Genomic DNA, 25,655 nt, shown 5'->3' on the forward strand with positions numbered 1-25,655 from the left:
TTCAGAATAATTGCATTGATCGGGTTCTCATTAGATCACCTAAGTTAAGTAATGTAGAGCCTGGCTAGTACAGAATGGGTGACTATTTGGGAATACTAAGCGCTATATGTTATCTCCCTATGACTGGGGTATACATGCAGCTAGGAACTGCTTGCAAATTTGATTATCCCTGTAAATTTTTTCCTTCGCAGGAAGGCAGCAGGGTCTGGCCATGGCTAATACAACGTGTTGGATCCCTTTATGTTAATCTGCATGATAATGTGCGTTAGTGTTTCAGGAATGTTTTTCAGTGCCAATAAATTGAAAAACATTTTTGGAAAAATATCAAGTGATCTGGATTTGCTGGCCAGAAGGTGAAAGTTTATCGCGCCTGTTTTAATTAAAGGCTAAAATGTTGAACAAACTGGGTGGTCAAAATGATAATGTTGATAGAGAAAAAAAAATCAAGTCGGCATAGATGAAAAGGGAAAATAAAGAAATAGAAGAGATAAAAGTATAGAAAAGAAAATTTCTTCTTGGATTGAAGAACCCCCTCAGGCATTATTAGGTAACATAGTGCTGTTATGTTATTAGAGATGCTCAATCATTTTAACAGGATGGGTCAAGAGAAGACTGTGTGAGAATTATTGACGATTTTGTACACTGTATGCAAATGTGCTTGCAATGAGGTGCACATTTGAAGCATATCATTAAATTGCGATAAAACAAAGGCTGTTGGTGATTTATAACTGAAACTTGGTGGACAAGTTAAGCATTGGCTGAAGTTTATTTGTACTGAATATGGTTGGATTGCAGAAAGAATTGTGGATTTTATCAACGATTCCATTCAAGGCATTTTATTTTTGATAACCTTTGGGGGGGGTACTTTATAGTTATAGGTAGTCCAAATGATCTATAATTGCTATTAGCTTCTCCTAACTTAATCTAATAATAATAAACCAACAGGGACAATAGGATTATAGCTGTAGAATATAAAATATCAATATAAATAATTACAAAACAAATGTGCATAAATGAGTTAGAGAACAGAAAGCAATGAACATCGAAAAGATAGTCGAAGAGATGAAGAAAAACAAAAGTAGGATAGCTTTTTTCTTTTTTTTTTCTTTTAGATTTGTAGATTGCATGTTTATATCACGTCGGGGTCACCAGTGTAAAAATGAAACATTTAGTCGAAAGGTAAATTAACGGCAAACTCGATTCTAACATTTTTATCAACTTTGTTTCATGTCTTCGCTCACCCAACAAAATAAAGAGGTTAAGATACTATTTTTAAGTTCCATCTCGCTGTGAGTTTGACAAGGTGCATTTCACGTCCACTTAGGTTGACATTTTATGGTTAACTGCTTTAGACGATGGAAAAAATGTATAAGTAGTCCAAAGGAAGCACATCCATGCAAAGTGTTTTCATTGGATAATAGATCAATCATAGCTTAAGATTCTTTTTTTTATTTCTGTATCATGTATGTTTTCCTGTTAACATATTTTTATCCAGTTTATTTCAAATCTTCGCTCAACCAACAAAAGAAAAGAATTGATACCAAATGTTATGAAAGGATTCCATGGTGAGTTGGTTCAGCGTTTCTCGCATCTGCTTTGGTTGACATCTCAAGTCGTACTGGTTTACAAGCGAGAAAAATATGTAAGTAGTTCAGCTGAATTAGATCTCACACACAGTGTTTTCACTGCGTAATAGACCAATCACTCTGCATAGAAAGAAAATAGTCCATCAAAATGTAACCGCTGCTTCACTTAGAGGTATGAAGCGATAACATTTTCACTTAAAGAAACACCATTGAACAATCCAAAAAACAAAAAGTAAAAAAAAAAATGTTTTTATTGAGTCAATCACTCTGCGTAGGAACATACGTTTACATAAAAAAAAAAATAGTCCATCAAAATATAACACGTTACATATATCTATAATATAAAGCTGTGTGTGTGTGTGTGTGTGTGACTGGTCACGAATAGGCTCCTATATGGTTGACTGTTTTAAAAAACTGATTACATATAATGATAAAGATGTATCGAGACACAGGAATGGGTATGTTTGATCTGACAGAACGGTGGTACATTAAAATTGTGGGGTCTGCGTTCGCGCCTGGTCCACAAAGTATGGAAATAAAAAAATTAAAAATTAAAAAAAAAAACGTTTACAAGTGTTTTTGATATAGATGTATATAAGAATACTTTGATAAGTATGTTTTAACTTAAATAGGGATGGTATAATAAAATTGTCGGGTCTGTGTTCACGCCTGGCCGCCATGGAATGGAAATAGGGACAAACTTTAAAGACTTTTCATATCTTTCTGCGTAAGTATACTTTGATAATTATGTTTCAGTTTGAAGAAATATGGTATAAAATTATGGGGTGTTCGTTCGCACCTTACCTCCATAGAATGGAAATATGTCACAAAGTTTAACAAGGTTTTTTAATATAGATCCACAGAATATTTTGATAAGTGTTTCAGTGTGAGCAGGTATGGTATAATAAATTATGGGGTTTATCTATTTTATTTTTACTTTCATCATATTTTGCTTTGGTTTTGATACCCCCAAATTCGAAGCTATCTCTTTACAACCCTTCCTTTTCATAACCTATCCTACTTTCATAAATCAAAGCTCATTTTCTGTAGGCTGTTTTTGAACCCAGTCAACGACGGGTACTTTTGCTAGTGCATATATATATATATATATATATATATATATATAGATGCTACAGATTCTTTATTTCTTTGTCAAAACCCAAGTTTCTAGAAATCTATATATTAATAAGATAACGTGTGTGTTATTTATTTTGTGTGTTATGCTTACATCCGAGTGACTGCTGTTTAATTGTTATGGACTTCCATTTCTTGTAATAAATAATTTTATCAAGAATTCTTCATAAGTTTTGGTTTCGATTTCGATTATAGCTGATGGCATTCAAGTCCATTTATTTTTTTTATAATTTTACCAAGAATTCTTCATAAGTTTTAGTTTCAATTATAGCTGAAGGAACTCAAGTTATATATATATATATATTTTCTTTTTTCATAAGTTTTGATTTCGGTTTCGATTCAAACTGATGTGCCCAAGTCATATGGATATATTTTTTTCATTTTTGAAATCGCTATTTTATAATATATAAAAATCGATAGAACGTTAACTCTATAATAATATATATGAAATCTGCAAGAATTAAAATATTATGCCGGGTATTCGTGCTAGCTTAGATAAATACTTTTGCAGTTTTAACAAAAGAGCTACAATAATATCAGACCGTCTCTATTTATGTTGAACATACAGAATGCCGACATCAAATGAGTCTCCCTGTGGAATTTCCACAGGTCTCGCTAGTTTGTATTATTTCTTTTTATTTTCTATATTATTGTCTGATATGCTGTGAAATGAGAACATCATCATCCTTGTACTGACCAATATTTGTTGATTATATGTATCCTTTTTAACTAGTTATTCCTTTGCACTGTCGTTGCATCCCATCATGACATCAAAATTTGCGATTATGTCTTTTTTTTTATCCTTATGTTATTGCTATAAAACATAGATTTTCTGCAAGGTTTTATTTGCATCTTATCAAGATGGTTATCTATATATTACACTTTTTAGCTTGTTAAAAATAGGGAGAAGTTATAGCTCATTAACGAGTGCTTTGTGCCAAATTGATGGTTGGATATTGTTAAATTTGTGCTAATTTTTTAATTAAGTAATAATCCCTATTAATCCCCAACTATGTATTGAATGGATGGCATAACACTTAGTTTGCTGCATTTTTTCATAACAAAATTCCATACAAAATTTCAGCTAGATCGGCTTGGTAGTTTCCAAGAAAAAGCAAGAGTAAATGTGGTATTGTGGTGATTAATCTCTATTAATTCCTATTAATCCATAACTGTGCATCGAACAGATATGATAATATTTAGTTCACTGCAGTTTATCATTACAAAGATCCATACAAAATTTCAACCAGATCAGCTTACTAGTTTCAAAAAAAAAAAAAAAAGGGAATGGACAAACTAAGAAATATAATATAGATTGAGGAATTCCAATCATAGAAACCACATCACAAACTATAAGACAAATATTAAAAACTACAAAACATCTCCAAAACAAACCAGTTTCCAATGCTGGCATATACACTATTCCTTGCCACAATTACCATCATAGATACGTTGGTGAAATCAAGCGTAAGTTAGAAAAAAAGCTCAGTGAACATAAAAGAGACATAAAAAATAGCAATTCTCTAAGTGCATTATTATCTCATTCATCGCAACATAATCACACATTTGACTTTAAACAAGCAAAAATAGTTAAATTTATTTCAAGACTTATTTCGGAGACTTCTTGAATCAGTGCATATCGCAAATTCAAGCACAATTAAACAACGTGCAGGTTTCTCTAATGTAGCGCCATTAATAAGTAAACTTTTATTAAAAGAACATAATTTAATTGTAGACACAGGTTAACCTCCTCACACCATAGAACCAGCCCCTGTAATAATTAATACATATAATCTCAATATAGATTGTGTAGCAAACTTCAAAGTATACTTATATGCCATTATCACAGCTGGTTGTTATTAGATAGGGCTAGTGTTTAGGAGAGTTATTGAAATTTAAAAGTTTATAAGTTATTAGGGCTTACCATAACTAAAAATGTGTCTGATTTTCATAAATACTATTAGGATCATAATCAGCAGCAGCAGGTTTAATGTCTTCTTTACTTAGCATAAGTGTTGGACGTTTTGTTAGCCTCGTATTATTTGGATCTATCAGACTACTGTTCTCATCTTGAGTCATTTTCGTAACATTTCGGTTGATGTAACCTCCGACCTTCTTCGGGTGTACCTTGTCAAACTCGGGAATATTTCTGTCAAACTCAGGGCATTTGGACGAAATTTTGAGTGGAACCCTTTTATTTACTTCACGGGGGTAGCATTCTATTGTTCCATCAGCCATGATTGGATATAGGTCCTAAGTAATTCGCAATTGTATTTTTCAGTTGCCCACATGAGAATTGAATCTTCAGGAGAATATCACTTTTACAATTGATTTTTCTAAGTACTCTAACCACTGCACCATCCATCTCGAATCTGACAAGATACACCTGAAAAAGGTCGGAGATTACATAAACTGGAACGTTGCGAAAATCACACTCAAGATGAGAACTGTAGTCCAATGAATCCTGATAATTCCTCATCTCAAAAATTCAGAAACGTTTAGTCTTTTTCTAAAATGATATCCCAGCTTCAGATTCCAGACATCTGTGATTACCTCTTTCTAATCCTTATGTGGTTGCCCCACTTCTCTGCCTGAATGACCACAAACTCCACTCTATTCATTATTAAAGCTCATATGTCCAAAATAACACAGCCGGCATAATCTTAAAACAGTCGAGTGTTGGTGTGTTCAATTTTTGTAAACATATTTTTTGTTCCGTTCTAAAGTTTAGAGTTTGGAGGATTTGCACCCATCAATAATTTCAGCGAAGTCCACCTTTCTCCTTTTCTTCATGTTTGCCCTTTGATATTATCTTTTCTTCAATCACCCACTTCTGCCCCTCCCCTCATGTCCAACTTCCTGTTCCTATATAACTGCCGTTATGTGTGCTAACCATTTCTGCAGACCTTGTCTCTCTCTGTTATTTCTTTAACCTTCATGAGTTTAGTCAACTGGAAAATTTGCCGACTGGAATAAAGATGTTATTTTAAGGAACTTAATGAGATTTTCAGTTCTGGGATTCAAGCCAAAAACAGAAGTGGACATCATTCTTTGGATAAATCGCGGAGAGATGTTCATTCATTAATTCTTGCACGGACACATTCTTTTATTCTCTTATTTGATTTAATTTGCCTTCTATTATCATCAGCACTACCATCATATAATTGAGTTCCTCAATGTTCATATTTCAATTCTTGACTATTCCTTCATTCTGGTAAGTCTGTTTTATTTATATAATAACGTGCTAAGCCATTTCATGTATGTACATTATCACCTTTCACACACATTTAAATAAATATATATTGTAATATAAGTGTGGGTGTGTGCATATATATGTATGTATGTGCGTATATATATGTATGCGTGCATATATAATATATTTATATATAAAGTGAGAATGTGTGTGAGAGGACAGTTCTCAACCTATATACTCAACAAATTTTTGATTTTACAACTTTAAATTTGGTATATAGGATAATCAGACATGTGGAAAACTTTTTAATGGGTTTTCATCCGGAAAAAATGGCTTCTAGGGGATCAAAATTGAAAAATTGGTACATGGGGTGGTCATCGTATTTCTGCTTATCAACTGTTTCACGAATGTGCATGCATGAATCGTTCATATGACAGATTACTTATGTTAAGAATAAGTAGGTTTGTAAGCACATTTTAAAGATCGTGTCAAGCTGGCCATATGGTTATCGTATTTGGCTCACTGTCTTTAGGTTTCGATCTCAGCTGGAATATTTTTTTTGTTTGTTTTACTTACAAGAACTGTTAAGAAAAAAAAAACAATGCTCGCATGCACAAGTCTTAGTTTCTGTCCATTTTTTTTCCACTTCATTTTTTAAAGGAATTTTTTAATACTTACGGTATTTCTGTTTATAAGAAATAAGAATTCTGCATGAATTAAGATATAATATATAATATAGAATTAATTAAGATATAATATATAATATTCTCTTGTCATACCCCTAGTGATTAAAAATGCTACAATTTTAAATAAATAAAAAACATTTGTTTTATTTAAAGAATATTTAGCTGACAATTTCAATTGGTTTTACAAAAGTGTTCCTTTTTTTTGTAAAAGAAAACGATTATTAACAGCATGTTATACAGGCTGATGTAGAAAGCACCATGGAAATTTCGCTGATATTATTATATTCCGTCATTTTTTTTTTTTTTTCTATAATTATATAAAATTATAAATACACGAAGCCTCAGAGGAAAAGAAAACAACAATCATTCCTGATGATAATCAGATGCACCAATAGAAAGCGCTTAAGAAGAATATGGCCGAACAACAACTTTTGGGCGCCATTTTATATAACATGCCTGCTGAAATTAAAAAGATTACTTGGTAAATGGAAAAGATATCCAGAAAGATTGGAAAAAAAGATAACTCTGTCGTGTTCAATCAGGCGTACTTGATTTGGTTGTTGTTTTTGTTTTACAGCATATCAACCTTTTCAGGTTATTTAATGCCGAATCTAGTTATTTTGAGGAACAATTTTTAATGGAGTATATTTGTTTTTTTTAAGTCGGATTCTATTTAACCCATAGTTGGGACCCTAACAGGTACTACCACTCCGGGTCAGAGTCGACCTGGGAGCAATGTCAATTAAAGGGTGGCTCCACACTTCCCAAGGCCCGCAAGGTGGGGCCTCACCATCGGATATAGTTTTAGGTCATATCCAGGACCACAGACGTACTTAAATATATATATATATATATATATATATATATATATATATGTCCAGCTTCTTAATAAATTAAGTATGTCTATGCAATTGACCTATTCTTGCATATTGATTTGAAAAACTACATCTCATTATGGTTCTGAATTTTGGAAACAAGAATTGATAAATTGAAAATTCATCATGACTTTTGTTTTATTGGACGAAAATTGCAAAAAAAAAATTTCACAATATAGCTGAGAAGGTGATCTATAAATTGTAATAATTGTTTGAAATTTGGTCGAAAAATGAGTGGGCTGTAAAGCTTTAAAGCAGTTCTAAATGAGTAAAACTGCCACTTAACCATATATTAAAACACTACCATGTTTGAATGATATTTTTTTTCTTTTTTATAAAGTGAGTTCTAAGGCATAATAAATAATTAAAAACCAAAATTTTAATATAAAACTCATATGAACAAATCGATGACCAATGGATGATCATTTTTTTTTTCTTTGTTGTTCTTTGGCCATGTGTCAGGTTAAATAAAGTTCATAATGTAATTGATCCTATTGAGATTTTCGGTTTAAGGGATTATTACTGATTGGGAATTAAATCCACAAAGCTTTTTTATTGCTCCAATTTTCCTATTTGTAATTTATGTCCTGCTTCTGAGTTTCTTCATTTTAATCTTGAATAACGGTTTGATTTTTTTATTATTATTTTATTTTTTGTATGTGGAAACAATAAAACAATCTGTTCAAGATTAGCAGGAAATCATTTTGTTTGCTTTGATTGCAGGATTACTAAGTAGATGAGCACAGGGCAGAAAGGTTTCTTGTCTTTCTGGTATGACTTTGATAAGGAGATTAAGGGAGAGATCTCATTCTTTTTATGACTATCCCTTTGGAATACATGTATTCCGATATATATATATATATATATATATATATATATATATATATATATGACAAAAGTCTATATTCCAAATTTCAAGATGTTGTCCATCTTACTGCTTATTTCTTTCAGCATGTTAAAATATTCAATTCTTCAAGAAATAAATGGTAAAATGGACAACATCTTGAAATTTGTAATATAAACTTTTTGTCATTTATATGCTCTGTAATTTACATTGAGCTATATAAATTAAAGGATTGTTATAAATAAAAGGTGAAAAATAATTGAATAAGCATATTTTTCCCATATATATTATATTAGCAAGGCTACCCAGCGTTAGGTGTGTCAGAAATTTCGTGAAAAATATTGAATAATTCCACTCCGTCTTTCCAAGCTTATAACTCCTCAAAAATGTAATTCAAGCCCTAATTTTTTTTTAATTAAAGGAGCAAGGACAAAGGTTTCATTAAAAACAAGACAAAAAACAAACAACGTGCTTTAAAAAAAAAAAAAAAAAGGTTTTAAACTTCGGACTTTACAGGTGAATTTCTAAAAAAAAAACACTACTTTTTTGTTTTCAATTTGAATATATTATTTATTGATCTTTTATTTTCAATTTGTGATATATAACACTTTGGTGAGTAAATTAATTATTTACTTTTTAATAGACATTTCAAAATGTGAGGCGTGAATTAATTCGATCCCCTTTCTTTCCAAGCTTATAACTACTCGAAAAATGTAATTCAAGCCCTACTTTTTTTCAATTAAAGGAGCAAGGACCAAGGTTTCATTTAAAAATAAAACAAAAGAAAAAACAAACAATGTGTTTAAAAAAAAAAAAAAAAAGGTTTTAAGCTTCCGACTTTACAGGTAAATTTCTAAAAAAAAAAAACACTACTTTTTTTTGTTTTAAATTTGAATATATTATTTATTGATCTTTTATATCAAATTTGTGATGTATAAAACTTTGGTGAGTAAATTATTTCCTTTTTAATAGACACTTGAAAATGGGGTGGGCGTGAATTAAAAAAAAAAAACGTTTGTCTAAAATATTATATTCGGTTTATTAGAAAGAGCATAAAATTTCACATTGACTCTGAAAATATCGTAAAAATAGAATCAATAGAAAATTTTTGATAGATTTTTAAAGTTTAAAAATTGAAAAATACTGAGCTCATAAAATTCAATTAATTTCATTACTTTTTTTTTTTTTTTTTTTAAATATTTCTATTACTTTTAAAACAACTTTAATATTTTATTTTGGAAGTATAATCCATAAAGAAAATAAACAACCCACTTTTAAAAGAGAAATTACGAGTTTTTTTATATTTTATTTGCAGTTTCGTGTTAGGGGTGTCAAAAATTTCTACAAAAATTTTGATACACCTAACCCTGCGTTGCCTGGGGCCATAAAAGTAAACAAAAAATGTTTATTTGTAAATGAAGCAATTGGATAATAATGGTAAATATTATCGTAAATTTTTGAGGACTTCCGCCTCTTTCTCATGATACTAAGGAAAAGTAATTATAGATCATATTAAGACGCCCCCCCCCCTCCTGCGCCCACCAGCGGTTGTGCTCCAAAATTGATAATGATCGGTCAAGTAGTTTTGGTATAAATTTAATGAAACGAATATAAAACATTTAATGCTGAAATTTTACTGTGGCTTTACTTAAGATCACAATCAGTTGTATTCTGACGGATCGTGCTGAAAGGATAACGTATTATTTGGAAAGGAATCTTTAACTAATCTGTACTTACGTATGTTATGAGGAGTTATACAGAAGACGTACTGTTACAGATTACACAGGGTAGGCCACAGTCGGAGATATGTATAATTTAAAAATAGACTAATGGCTAGCGTCCAAAAAACGTACGTTACTAAAAAAATAAAAATTATATTTAAAAAAAAAACAACACAATAAAATGATGTAATAAAGAAAACAAAACAAACGAATTAATAATTAAAAAATAGTAATTATTAGTAATAAATATTCTATATATTAACGTATAGTTAAATATTACTAATAATTACTATATATTAACATATAGCTAAATATTACTAATTATTAATATATATTAACATATAGCTAAATATTACTAATAATTAATATATACTAACGTATAGCTAAATTACTAATAATTAATATATATTAACGTATAGCTATATATTAATGTATAGCTAAATATTATTAATTATTAATATATATTAACGTATAGCTAAATATTATTAATATATATTAACGTATAGCTAAATATTATTAATTATTAATATATATTAATGTATAGTTAAATATTATTAATTATTAATATATATTAACGTATAGCTAAATATTATTAATTATTAATATATATTAACGTATAGCTAAATATTATTATTAATATATATTAACATATAGCTAAATATTATTTATTATTAATATATATTAACGTATAGTTAAATATTACTAATAATTACTATATATTAATGTATAACTAAATATTACTAATAATTAATATATATTAACGTATAGCAAAATATTATTAATAATTAATATATATTAACATATAGCTAAATATTACTAATAATTAAGATATCTTAACTGTAGTTTCTGAACGTATATACCGTTCATTGGATAAAACAGGGGAGGGTAGAGCGGTGGCCCTCGATATATCTAAGACTTTTGACAGGGTATGGCACGATGGTCTTCTAAGGAAAATTAGATCATATGGAATCACTGGAAGAATTCATAATGTAATTAAATCCTTCTTAAGTAATAGAAAAATCAAAGTTGTCCTCGACGGTCGTACATCCAAACAATACAACATAAATGCGGGAGTACCTCAGGGGTCTATCCTTGGACCTCTATTATTCCTGATATTCATAAACGACCTCCCTGATAAAATTGTTTCGGAGATGGGTATATTTGCCGATGACACCACTCTCTATAACAGATATGAGGGGAAAACAAATGAACACATATCCAAGGAAATGGCAGAAACGCTAGAGGATGACCTCCAATCCGTAGTGGAATGGGGACAAAAATGGTTGGTCACATTCAATGCTGCTAAGACTAAGCTTGTTTCCTTCAATAACTACAAGAAACCTTCTCTGCCACCAATAGCAATGGCCAAGAACACATTACCTGAAAGTACTTCTTTTAAACTCCTTGGCCTAACGTTTACAGGGAATATGAACTGGAATAGATACATTGAGAGCATTGCCAAGGCTGCTGCAAGGAAGGTTGGCTCCCTCTACCGTGCTAGAAAACTACTTACGCCTGACAGTATCCTATACCTCTATAAGGCAACCATTCGCCCATGTATGGAGTACTGTTGTCACATCTGGGCTGGTGTATCTGCTTCTTGTCTCTCGCTCCTGGACAGGGTTCAAAAGAGAGTCGCCAACCTGATAGGTACTGAACTGTCATCTAGGCTTCAGCCTCTGTCCCATCGACGAGATGTTGCATCCCTCTGCCTGTTCTACAAATACTTCAATGGTAAATGCTCTGATGAACTGCAAACACTTGTACCTCCCCGACGTAACTACCCCCGACAAACCCGACAAGCTACTAAGTCTCATCCCTTTACAGTAGAGATCCCTAGGTGCAAGAAAGCCTTTTACTCCAATAGTTTCTTCCCCAGAACTGCGGGTCTTTGGAACTCCCTTCCGGGATTCTGCTTTCCCAACTGCAATGATATGCAGAAGTTCAAGTGTAATGTTAACAAACATCTTTCTACTCATCTCCCTTCATAATGACCCCGCTAATTAAGTCCCTGATAGTAGCCCCCTGCTTCAAAGTGGCACTGTGCCTTGTTTGGGGTGAAAATTGAATTAAAAAAAAAAAAAAAAAAAAAAAAAAAAAAATTACTGTATATTTACGTATAGCTAAATATTACTAATAATCACTATATATTAACGTATAACTAAATATTACTAATAATCACTATATATTAATGTATAACTAAATATTACTAATAATTAATATATATTAACGTATAACTAAACATTAGGCTGGTGCAAAAATGTTTTTTATCACATACGTATATGTCAAAAAAAATGACATTATTTTTGCACCAACCTATTATATTATTTTACTTATTACTAGTATTAATTTTAATTAATAATTGATTAATATTTAATTAATTATAAACAATCGAGAATATATACAAGTAATAAGTAAAAACACACACATATATATATATATATATATATATAGTAATAATTGGTAATATTTACAACTAGAAATAAAAATAGGTTTAAGACTCCTAAAATTCGTACCAGCATTTTCTGCAAGGAACCATGGTGCAGTGGTTAGAGTACTGCGAAAAATCAGTTATAAAAAGTGATATTCTCCTGAAGCTTTCATCTTCTGTGTTGGTGACCGAAAAATACAATTGCGAATTGCTGAAGGCCTCTATTCATGGCTGGTGGAACAAAAGCATACTACCCCCCCCCCCCCCCGTAAAGTAAATAAAGGGTTTCGTTTGAAATTCTGTCCAACTTCCAGAGTTTGACGAGATACACCTGAAGAAGTTCAGAGGTTACATCGACCGAAACGTTGTGAAAATCACATTCAAGATGAGAACAGTAATCCGATGAATCCAAATAATATAAATAACCAATCCTCATCTAAAAAATTCAGTAACGTCAAAACTGTTGGTTATTTTATTTTATTTTTTTTTCTCTCCTCTTCATTTTTCTGGTGGTATTAGCCTCTCATGAAGAGAGAAAAGATACGTCCGGTCGAACGGTTGTTATACTTGTAAGTCTGAATTTAATGGGTATGTGCATGGTTTGGCGTGAATTTTAAGTAGGAGTTTGGTTACATCTTTGAAAAGATTTTGTAAAGTTAATATGAAAATATTTGAAAACCAAAAAATGTTTTGAAATATTTTATTAAATGACATTTTTGAAAATTTAATTCATATTTCAAATATACGATACATATATATTTAAAAAATAAATTTTAATGACACAAAGTGTAATAAAAAATATTTTAAATATTATACAAACCCTATCAAATGTAAGAGAATAAAATTCTTTCAAATTCACCAAGAAATTAATTTTTTTTTTATTTGCAGCATTATTTCTGACCATCACCAAGATACCTGTAATGGTTAAGATGTAGGAGGCATTTACTTTTTCTTATTGAAATCACCTTCAGTGCTCTTTAAAAAAAAAAAAAAAAAAAAAAAAAACGGTAGCTAAAAAAGATCAGCAAAAAAATGTAATGTAACTCGTTTTTTTTGTTTTTTTTTAATTTAAAAAAAATTTTTTTTTACTCTATCTTTAAGGCTACCTTTTCTTTGAGACGATCACGGACAAACTGTTTCCTAGAGGGCTTTCTGAACGGTTCACCTAATTTTACTAAAAAAAAATAAAGATGTCAATATTTTTTTTTTAGTTTTAAGGGGGAAAAAATTAACGTCTTTAACTGCAAAACAGATACTAACACTACTCTCTTCCTTTGAACAGAGCATTAAAAGATAGTATAATAATACATTAATAGAACTAATAGTAAACGTCTGTCTGCCCAGCTAAAACTAAAAAAATACACAACAAACACTCACAAAGTTGGAATTTTTTTTTTTTAATTTAATAGAAACCATTGGGACATAAGAGAAATGTAAAAATGTTTATACTTTTTCATTTGTTTCAGTTTGTCACATTTGGCCTTTTGCTAGGAGCAAAGTATAGTATCTGTTCTGAAGCTGCACTTTATCTTTTTTGTCCTCAGTCAGTGAAGGAGAAATCCTTTTAGATGGAGGAAGTATTTATTAATATTTCAGAGGAGACAAAACTTGAGACTGAGTCATGAAAGTTCTTGCAGCGATGTGACTTGGAGCTGAGATATTTTGCCATCCCACAACTATCCTCTCTTCTCAACATTTGGCAACAGTAGACAACAAGTCAGTATAGCCATCTGAAGTGAGTCGGTCCCTTTTTGAAGATGCGAGGTCTCATTACGTAGTCTTTGCTGGAAACCCAACCAAACATCATCACAGTGATCACATCATCACACGTCATACGACATGTGAGACTTTGTGTGGGCTGTAGGCTGATGGAAATCAATGATACAGATCATTTTCTTGCAATATTCTAATGATTTCCTGTCATTCATAGTCTCTAGATCTCAGATCCATCAACAGCTATCCAATGCACTTTACCAAAGCTGATGCTCAGTCATTCAATCAAGCACCTGGAAGTAGCCTCCTCCCAGAAAGTCAATGTGATTTTCGTACAGGGCATGGTATAGTTGACATTGTATTTGCTGCTTTTTTTTACATATGGAATGATAACTAATGGTGTGTGTGTGTGTGTGTGTATATATATATATATATATATATACACACACAATATTAAAGGAAAGATGAGGAATAAAAGTTATATATAACTTTATTATATCATCAGAACTACAAGGAAAAGTTAAGAGGAAATTGAAGAAAGTTAAGGGGAAATTGAAGAAGAAAAAAACTCTTTAGGCCATGGCATTTCGAAGCTAAATGCTTCTCACCAGAAGAAAAAATTATAGCAAAATAAATCAAATTTTGTTTTAAATTATTGTTTATATATATATTCCACCCACTAACATTGTTTCTGTTTTTGTTCCATTCCATGCTTATCAGTTGAGTGCTGAATATCCGCTTTTTTGTGAGCGAGCCTGTTGGGAAATACAACCAAATGACCCATGTATCGATTGTAAAGATATCCGTGTAGATATTAGGTGGGCAGAGGGTCAGGTTGTCATTATAATACATCTTCTTCACCCTCCCTCATGATGTTGCCATGGCTGTCGACTTCTCCAGTGTTCAACTTGTTAAATATGACAAAGCAAGCATTGAAAATCAATAAATATTTTCTATTTGCTGTCGGCCATGTTTTTATCGTGTTCGGTGTAATAATGTCAACTCAGCCATGCAGAGATCCCCAGAGTGCTTTTTCCCGAAGCCAGACAATCACTTTAATATTTTAAAATAGAACGTAATGAATTTCGTGTGTTTGGACAAGTAAGAATCAATATGTATGCTAGTTGGGTTTTAACACTTTTCAGTTTATTCAGGAGAAGAACCGCTCATGACCATATTACATAATAAGGGAAGATTATTTAAAAATGTTTTCTTTTCATAGGATCTATATAACAATATGCTAAGGCAATTTCATGTTTATACGTATGTTTACACCTCCCACCTCTTGTTTAAAAAATTGAATCGCTGAAGTTTCAATGCCAAAAACGTTACTGTTGTGTAAAATATGAACCTTGAACTAAAATACGTTTTCTGGGTTTCAGACTAGGATCAAAGTGTTACATCTGTTCTGTCAAAATATGGTACAATAATATTGTAGGTTTGCATTTGTGCAGGGCACCCATAGATTGTAAATATGTTACCACATACCCAAATATAAAGTTTTGCATGGGTTCGAATACCCTATAAATTAAATTTCATGTCTGTAGACCAAAAACTGACAGGAGTTTGGTAGGCAAAATTTTTTTAAACAAATATATATACGCATACAAAAATATATATAAAAAGACGCAAATATTATGCAAGTATAAATCATGTAGAATATCTGCATGAAAATAATTACGCATAATAGTTGACTAAAGATGATCATCCATAAGAAAACTGAAAAAAAACTAATAAGGAATTAATCAAAATGAATGTTTAAAAGAATATGCGAATTAGCTAGATCTTTTGCAGATGAATGCAATTCTATGACCCATATATAACAAAGTTGTATTTTCTTTTTAAATAAATAGAAAAAAAGGTTTTTTAATATGAATATCAATGCACAAAAAACCCAAATTTAAAGGAGTATAGATATATGTATGTATGTATGTATGTATCTATAAAAGTGAATGTGTCTGTGTGTCTGTCTGTACATTTCCCTACGCAATAACTCTTTCTTTTTTTTTTCTTTCTTTTTTTTTTTGCTCAGCATACACCTCCAAACACTGGGGCAACGCCGGGCACTCATGCTAGTATATCTAGCTATATCTATAAAAGTGAACGTGTCTGTGTGCGTGTGTGTGTGTGTGTACATTTCCCTACGCAATAACTTTAGTCTACTGACTTGAAATTTGATATACAGGGTAATGAGATTTGGGAAAATCTATGTGATCGGTTGTCGGCCAGAAATTTGGCTGTTAAGGGGGTCAAAGTTCAACGATTTGACGTTTGAGAACTCTACCAAACTCCTCCGACAATTTTGGGTCTAAACACATGAAATTTTAGATATAGGTTCCTTGGGCATGGATCTAACTTAATAACTTGATTTGAGCCCAAAACAATAAATTTTAAGGGGTCATAATAGGGGTCAAAGTAAAAAAATTGACCTCTGCGGTCTCTACCAAATTACTCAGACAATTTCTGGTCTAAACATTTAAAATTTTACATAAAGAGTATTCAGAGATAGGGCAAGCTTTTTAATCGGCTTGGGTCGAAAATGTTTAGTTACCAATATATAAATGTATGTATGTTTGCATGTCTGCCTAAAACTTTCGACAGAGCCGATGGATTTTACCAAGATCAGTATCGTTTTAAAGTTCGACCTTTCATACGACATATATCGAAAAATTGGCTAAAAACATTAATTTTTTCACCTTCAACTAGGCACTTTTCTACAGGGGGGGGGGTCGCTTTTTTCGCCGATATTTTTAAGTTATCCCCTCCTTTCGAATGTCTAGCCTAAATGTTAACATAAGTCATTTCAGGTTTGGTGGTGATCGTAACTGCAAAGACATCAGGTTTTTTCCCCATTCTTTTCCTCCTTTGCGGTACGCGTTCGAGCCTGTCTTCCTACTATCACTTTTTTTTTGTTCACCATACACATCCAAACGCCGGGCTGAAATGCTAGTATATCTATAAAAGTGAAAGTGTGTGTGTGTACATTTCTCTATGCAATAACTCTGTCAATTTTAAGCCTACAGACTCGATATTTGATATACAGGGTACTGAGATTTGGGAAAATCTTTGTGATTGGTTTTCGGCCAGAAATTTGGCTGTTATGGGGTCAAAGTTCAACGATTTGACGTTTGAGAACTCTACCAAACTCCTCCACCAATTTTGGGTATAAACACTTGAAATTTTAGATATAGGTTCCTTGAACATGGATCTAACTTAATAACTTTATTTGAGCCCAAAACAATAAATGTTAAGGGGTCATAATAGGGGTCAAAGTTTTTTAAAAAATTGACCACTTTTTTTTTTTTTTTTTTTTTTTTTTTTTTGCTCAACATACATCTCCAAACACCCGGGCAACGCCGGTCTGAAATGCTAGTATATGTATAACACACACACATATATATATATATATATATATATATATATATGTTATACATACACAAACACGCAACATGTAATGGTAAATAGAGATCTATTACGATAAATAGTAAGATTATACATTTAAAACAAGATTAGGTTAAGACTCCTAAAATTCATACTAGAATTGTATTCAAGGACCTGTGAAATTCTATTGTAAGTAACATTCTTCTGGACGTTAATGGTTCAATCCTCGGTGAGGGCGACATGAAGAATAAAATTGCTAATTACCTAAGACTTCTATTTGGTCATCTGAAAACTTTAGCCTTTAACTGTATAAGCCTTTTGAACACAGCTAATTCTTTTGTAAATAGTATCTATGTTCAATATGAGGGAGTTTAACCCCCCTCCCAATTTTTAAACAAGATGAAATGTTTAGTAGATTAAATCATAGATAAGTATGTAAACAAACCGAAAAAAAGATTATATATATATATATATATATATATATATATATATATATATATATATAAACAAACATATCTGTAACGGCAACCAATATTTCATCATATCTCTGACCATAATCTATCTCATAAGAAAAGCTCTTTTCACACCATAAAGATCTCGTACAACAACTATGGATGACAATAATAGCTGAGAATGCAGTTAGGAGATTCGGAGTTCCTATCCCGTCGCGATTACCACCTGTAAAAGGCTAGAGGATTAGTTGGCCGAAACATGAAACAACAGCTAATAAAGATGAGGATAATAGTCCGCAAGAAATAAATTAATAAATAATACTCATCTCAATAATGAATTCAAATTAAATAATATATAAAATGAAATATGTTTCACATTTCTAATCTATATTTTATGAAAATAAAATGTTTTTATTTCTAATCTATATTTTAGAGATGTTTTTATTTCAGTTAGTTTCCATGCTTATAGATTTTTGCCATTTACTAAACATTCCACCTTCAATAAAGAACTATTTTTTCCTTATCTCCTCCTCTTTTCACCTTTCTCCTTCTCCTCTTCTTTCTCTTCCCAGCATCACCACATTATATAGCGATTATGACAACAGCAAGCCCTCCATGGAGCTGGATGAATCGTTAAGCGACAAGGTTTACTTTTATTACCTTCTTATAGTTCGATTTGTTTCTTCATCCACATGAATGTGAAACGTCATCTTTTAAATAAAGAAAACAAGTTATCTCCCTTTTATCCGATGAAAAAAATTATAACCATTTCTTTTTTATTTATTTATTTATTTTTTTGAGTGAATTGTAACACTTTGATGCATGTGATTGTTTTGTTTGTATAACTGTGTGTGCACGTGTGTGTATTGCATCCGACTGTGTGCATGTTTTATCTATATCAATATATATATATATATATATATATATATATATATATATATATATATATATATATATATATATATATATAATGTTACCAAAGGATAAATCTTTAACGAAAGGAAACTTATCAAGATAAGAAAAGCTCAACACTATTAAGAAGAGCAAACAATAATGTTAAATGAAAAAATGAGAAATACGTAATATATAACTTTATGATATCAGCAGAACAATAAGGAACATTTAAAGGGGAAAATTAAGAAAAAAAAACTCATTAGGCCATGCCATTTTGAAGTCGAATACTTCCTATCAGAAGAGGAGGTCATTAAGCCAGTTTTTTCTATATTTGCATTTTGTATATTTTTTTTTTTTTTTTTTTTTTTTTTTACACGGTGGTCACCACTTATCAAGGCCCGGAAGCCACTCAGGGTAAGGGTTATTGCAAGTACAGTACGTTAGTGTGGAGATTTGATGAAGTGTTTACTTGAGGGGATGGTTCATTAGGAATTTGTTAACGTTGGACTTGAAGACATCCAAGTTGTAGTCAGGTGGGAAGCAGGCAGACGGAACAGAGTTCCACAGGCGTGCAGTTCTAAGAAAGAAGCTTTGTTCATGGAATCCACGTTTTGATTTAGGCACAGATAAAGAGTGGGGGAAATTTTTCACAGTGGATTCAGCTAGACGGGTGTTTTTCGTGAAATATTGGCGAGGGGGTCCAGAGATTGGAGTTCAGACGAGCATCTGCCATGGAAATAACGATAAAACGAGGATAGGCTCGCAACGTCTCTTTTGTGGGAGAGAGGTTGCAGGGTAGAGAAAAGGGCATCCCCCACTAAGCCACGAAGTCTATTTTGTACTCTGTCAAGGCAGGATAGGCTGTTTTTAGCAGCTCCTGTCCAGATATGGCAGCAGTATTCCATCCTTGGACGTACTTGGCTTTTATATAGATAGAGAATTGCCCTTCTCCTCTTCTTGTGAGAAGCATTTAGCTTCGAAATGTCATGGCCTAAAGAGTTTTTTCTTCAATTTCCTCTTAACTTTTCCTTGTAGTTCTGATGATATAATAAAGTTATATATAACTTTTATTCCTCATCTTTCATTTAATAATTCACTCATGAATTTATATTAGTTTTTGTTATTTTGTTCTTTTTTTTTTTTTTAGGCAACCGCCTAAATTTTCATTATCTCTTACACATGTTTTATTAGATAGCAAAAGATCACTAAACAACCACTTTATATATAAATGAAAATTTGGAATTAAATTCAGTAAATTAAAAAATTGTGACATTTAGTTTTGACAAGGAATACAAAATTTAAAGTTTTTTTCCTTAATCCATTTACTTCAAAGTTCTAAGAAATCAACGGACTTCCTGGAACTAACACCAGATCTTTATATGAAATACATATTTGAATATTCCATTATTAAAGTTCTCTTTTTATCTCTCAAACGTTTCACATTTCTAAACTATATTTTATAAAATTGAAATGTTTTCATTTCTAAACTATATTTTATGAAATTGAAATGTTTTCATTTCTAAACTATATTTTATGAAATTGAAATGTTTTCATTTCTAAACTATATTTATGAAATTAAAATGTTTTCATTTCTAAATTATATTTTATGAAATTGAAATGTTTTCATTTCTAAACTATATTTTATACACATGTTTTATGAAATTGAAATGTTTTCATTTCTAAACTATATTTCATGAAATTGAAATGTTTTCATTTCTAAACTATATTTCATGAAATTGAAATGTTTCACATTTCTAAACTATATTTTATGAAATTGAAATGTTTCACATTTCTAACCTATATTTTATGAAATTGAAATGTTTCACATTTCTAAACTATATTTTATGAAATTGAAATGTTTCACATTTCTAAACTATATTTTATGAAATTGAAATGTTTTCATTTCTAAACTATACTTCATGAAATTGAAATGTTTTCATTTCTAAACTATATTTTATGAAATTGAAATGTTTTCATTTCTAAACTATATTTTATGAAATTGAAATGTTTCACATTTCTAAACTATATTTTATGAAATTGAAATGTTTCACATTTCTAAACTATGTTTTATGAAATTGAAATGTTTCACATTTCTAAACTATGTTTTATGAAATTGAAATGTTTCACATTTCTAAACTATATTTTATGAAATTGAAATGCTTTCATTTCTAAACTATATTTTATGAAATTGAAATGTTTCACATTTCTAAACTATATTTATGAAATTAAAATGTTTTCATTTCTAAATTATATTTTATGAAATGTTACACATTTCTAAACTGCATCAAACATTGATGTTATGGTTTTGCTTTGTTGTTTCCTTCGGTTTGCAAAACTCAATCATGTTCTGCAAATCTAAACCAGCAATTTTCTTTCTTATAAAACAATCAAACCAAGCATTGTGAATAAATATTTGAAGATATAAAGAACTTGAAGAATAAAAAAAACAGTTTCCAAAATCACTGGATTCAGCATTAAATAACCTTAAAAGGTTTGATGTACTGTAAAACAAATCAACCAAACCAAACTCATGAAATAAATATTTGTAGATCTATCAAAAACTTGAAACATAAAAACTTTTTCCTGAAATTACTGGATTCGACATTAAAGACTATGAAAAGTTGTTGATATGTTGTTAAGCAAAATACAAGCAACCACCTTTTTACTCTTGTGTAACTCTTAAAATAAATCATATCTCAAGGGGACCCTGTGTCCAACAAATAGTTGATTTTTACTGAAAATAACTTTAACTGAACAAGCAAGCCGCTACTTACTTGCTCCCGCTGCACCCACCGAGGACAATTAGGTACAGGGTTTGTTTTTAATGTGAGGAAAGTTCAGATCTCCTACAAGGTGAACTCTTAGACTATTTTAATTTTTGTCCCAATTCAGTCTTAAAGGATTTGTCCTTTATCAATCAAAGACACAACAGATACTACAACCTAATCACAATTTATGAATCTCTGTTGAGAAACATGATCCTAGATCTTTGTCATTTCTGAAACATATTAAAATAAATATGTGTACATTTCCCTACCAAACTACTCTGTCAATTTTCAGTCTACAGATTTGAGAGTTGACATAAGGGGTATTGAGATTTGGGAAAATCTTTTCAATCAGTTTTCGACCAAAAATTTGGCGGTCAAGAGGTCAAAGTTCAACGATTTGACCTTTGAAAACTCTATCAAACTCCTCTGCCAATTTTGGGTCTAAACACTTGAAATTTTAGATGTAGGTTACTTGGATATGGATCAAACTTTTTATTTGATTTGAACCCCTCCAAAAAATGTTAAGGGGTCAAAAGTGAGGTCAAAATTTAAAAAAAAAAAATTGATCTCTGCGGTTTCTACCAAATTACTTAGCCAATTTTTGATCTAAACATTTGAAATTTGACATAAAGTGTAATCAGACATAGGAAAAGCTATTTAACCGGTTTTTGGCCGAAATTTGGCAGGCAAGGAGTCAAAGTTGGAAAGATTTGACCTTTGGAGTCTCTAGCAAACTATTCAGCCAATTTTGGGTCTAAACATTTGAAATTTTAATTCAGATATGCAACAAGCTTTTAAATCAGTTTTTGGGCGAAAATTTGGCTGCCAAGAAGTTAAAGTTGAAAGTGTAGACTTTTGCAGACTCTACCAAACTTCGCCAATTTTGTGTCTAAACACTTGAAATTTTAGATGTAGGTTACCTGGGCATGACTCAAACTTTTTAATATATATATATATATATATATATATATATATATATAGATATGGACATAAAGTTATGAACAGTACATAGGGCCTAAGCAAAGCCGGGTTGAACTGCTAGTAAATAAATAAAGCATGCGTTACGTAGATTCCTGACCCAATGCAAATCATTTCGTTTGTTTTCGCGCTTAATAAAAATCCCCCCTTCCCATACACATATTTGTCTTTATTATTATTGTTTTTTTTTATGCCATGTTTTCAATTTTCTTTTCGCTATTGTTCTACCACTGTGACGATTACGACGGCTAATACAATTGAGATTAATGGTTTTATTTTGATGTAAATGTATATAGACAATTTTGGAGAGGGTTCCTGTCCTCACTTTCCAAAACGCTACACGCAAGCTGCTAATTGCATGTCGGATTCTTTTCTGAAAGTAAAAACTCTTTTTGTACACAAATAATTTACAGGCGGGAAGTGTTCGCCTGTAACTGTGGGAAAATTCGCTTTGATTTTCATCTGTCTGACATAATTGATTAGCTAAGTTTTCTTTTTTCTTTTTAAATCGTTGTTTAAATAGAAGCGCTGATTGCTTTGCTTTTCAAGCATATTAGAAAGATGTTTGATTAATTGGTATGGAGCAAACGCAATGGTTATTTTCAGAAATACAATTTCGTTTGGATATTTTCATATATGTAAACTATACACGCACACATAAAATGATTTCTTGGGGTTTTTTTTTGTCTCCCCTCATTCATAAACTTGAAAGATTTTAATATTTTCCGCGTAATCCTTCACAATATTTCATATAAATTAGTATATATATATATACTGGAGGTCTATATCTCCACGTATATGTATATATGTAGGTGTATGCATGTATGTATATATATATATATATATATATAATATAAAATGTGTGTGTGCATATATGTGTGTATTTATATATATATATATATATATATATATATATATATATATATATATATATATATGCGTTAGCGTATGTATTAATCCTTAACTACCTAAAAACAACTCCTTGTCAACTGAAATGAACAAGTCGACTTATACCGACTACGAAAATTCTAAATGGAACCTTTTACTTGTCAAACACATGACACCTACACAAACCCTTTCTCTCTCTGTCCCCCCCTCTCTTTCTCTCTCTCATCTACTTCATATACCTGGCTAAACAAGCAAAAAGCAGTCAAAATTTTAAAACCTAAAAATTGAGACTCCTCCCCTCACCTCTCCTTAACCCCTTTCTTTTTTCTTTACCATCCTCTCTCCACCTCTCCCTCCCTATATCCATATATCTCCACCCATGCCTACTTAAATCTGCTACCCCCCCACACACACTACAATCTAATGTATTTTAACCTTCAAATCTTAAATATTGTCGATACCCGTCTCCCTCCCCCTTATTATCTCTTACCCCCCTTTTTTTTCTTGTATTTCTTCTAAAACATTTCTTCCAAATACTAACAACCATTTTTGTAAGGTCTGACAAGGCTGTTGGATCGTAAACATAGTCCAACATCCGAAACATATGTAACCAAACAGATAAAACGGTAATAAAAAAATAAAACACATAAGTGTATATATATATATATATATATATATATATACACAGCATAAGTTAAGCAACGTTGAGCCTGATCAGTACCAGGCAAACGACCATTTAGGAAAGCAGGTGTTGTATGTAGCAGGACATCGACACCTCCTCGCAAGAGCTGCAAAAACCTAACGTCGTCATCTTCCTTAATGGAGATATACATGTGACTGGAGACCACTTGTGAATTTCATACTCTCATGAAACTTCCTCCTTTGGAGGAAGAGGGTTCAACTTGCATAGATTGAATGCCGTTTCAATACAGTGTAGTATTGCACACTATTTAAACGTGTATACCGTTTTCTGTTATATTAAGTAATTTTCCTTCACAAATAAGACAACTTAATAACTATATATATATATATATATATATATATATATATATATATATAATCTCTCATATACTAGCGTGGGTGCCCAGCATTGCCTGGGTGTTTGGAGGTGAGTGTTGAGCAAAAAAAAGAAAAAAGTCGTAGTAGGCAGGCAGGCTCGAACCTATGACACGAAGGCGAAAAAGAAAGTGAAAGAAAATCTGACGTTTTACCCCTACTTCATGATGCAACCGGAATTTCGGAACGTTGAAATTAGGCAAAATCAATTCAACCAATACGATGACTTGCAAAAATTGTTCACAAAAAAATCGACCCCTCCTTGTAGAAAACTGCCCGTTTGAGGGTGAAGAAATTTAATGTTTTGGGCCAATTTTTCAATATTTGTCGTCCAAGACATCAAACTTCAAAACGATACTGATCTCGAGAAAATCTATCGCTTCTGTTTAAAATCTTAGGCAGACATACATACATACATACATACATACATACATTTAAACAGACAGGTGAGATTTATATTATAGATATGTATATACATATGTGTGTGTGTGTTTCATTAAATAATATAGACCATTCTTGTCTACATATTTGGGTTTTGATCCTTTCCAATTTTCTTATTAATTTTCTTGGTTCAGATAAGAACTGGCTGATGTAGATGCCATAATCATTTTTAACCCGAGTACTTTCAGATTCGTCCGGATCCATCATCAGGGATAATTAACAGGACTGAGTTTAACAAATTTAAAGCAGTGTGTGTGTGTGCTTAACCCTCCACTCTTCTATAAATCACATGTTATTACATATATTATTTATGTCACGTGACTACCACAACTTTCAGACAACATTCAACATTACTAAACACTTTACTAATCAACATTTTTCTCCCCGCCTCCAATTTTGGAAACTTTTAGTCAACAACTCATCTATTCTTGAATATACCATTAAAAAACAAACATTATATTTAGAACCATTACTAATTAAAGCAAAACAAATATTAATAAAATAAATTTCAATAAGTGTAAGAATATTCTTAAGTAACCTTTTCTTTTATTTTAATTTTTTTTTTTTTTTTATGTTCACCCCAAACAAGTCATATTGCCACTTTGACGTAAGGG

General features: G+C 31.2%; 1 protein-coding gene across 5 annotated transcripts in view; it reads left to right on the forward strand.

The window, feature by feature from the left end:
• Positions 1-25,655, forward strand: part of LOC145248073 (uncharacterized) — a 430,627-nt gene that overhangs the window by 305,378 nt on the left and 99,594 nt on the right. For 2 of the 5 annotated variants that reach the window (XM_080109849.1, XM_080109848.1), the window contains exon 2: positions 18,589-18,661. The exons of the other annotated variants lie outside the window; for them this stretch is intronic. In XM_080109849.1, coding sequence (XP_079965975.1) covers positions 18,632-18,661 — 30 coding nt within the window. In that variant the 5' untranslated portion in view covers positions 18,589-18,631. The remainder of the gene's footprint in view (positions 1-18,588; positions 18,662-25,655) is intronic. 5 annotated transcript variants of the gene reach the window in all.

The sequence above is a fragment of the Euprymna scolopes genome, chromosome 26 (assembly GCF_053919585.1).
Source record: "Euprymna scolopes isolate OS-2025 chromosome 26, ASM5391958v1, whole genome shotgun sequence".
Lineage (NCBI taxonomy): Eukaryota > Metazoa > Mollusca > Cephalopoda > Sepiida > Sepiolidae > Euprymna > Euprymna scolopes.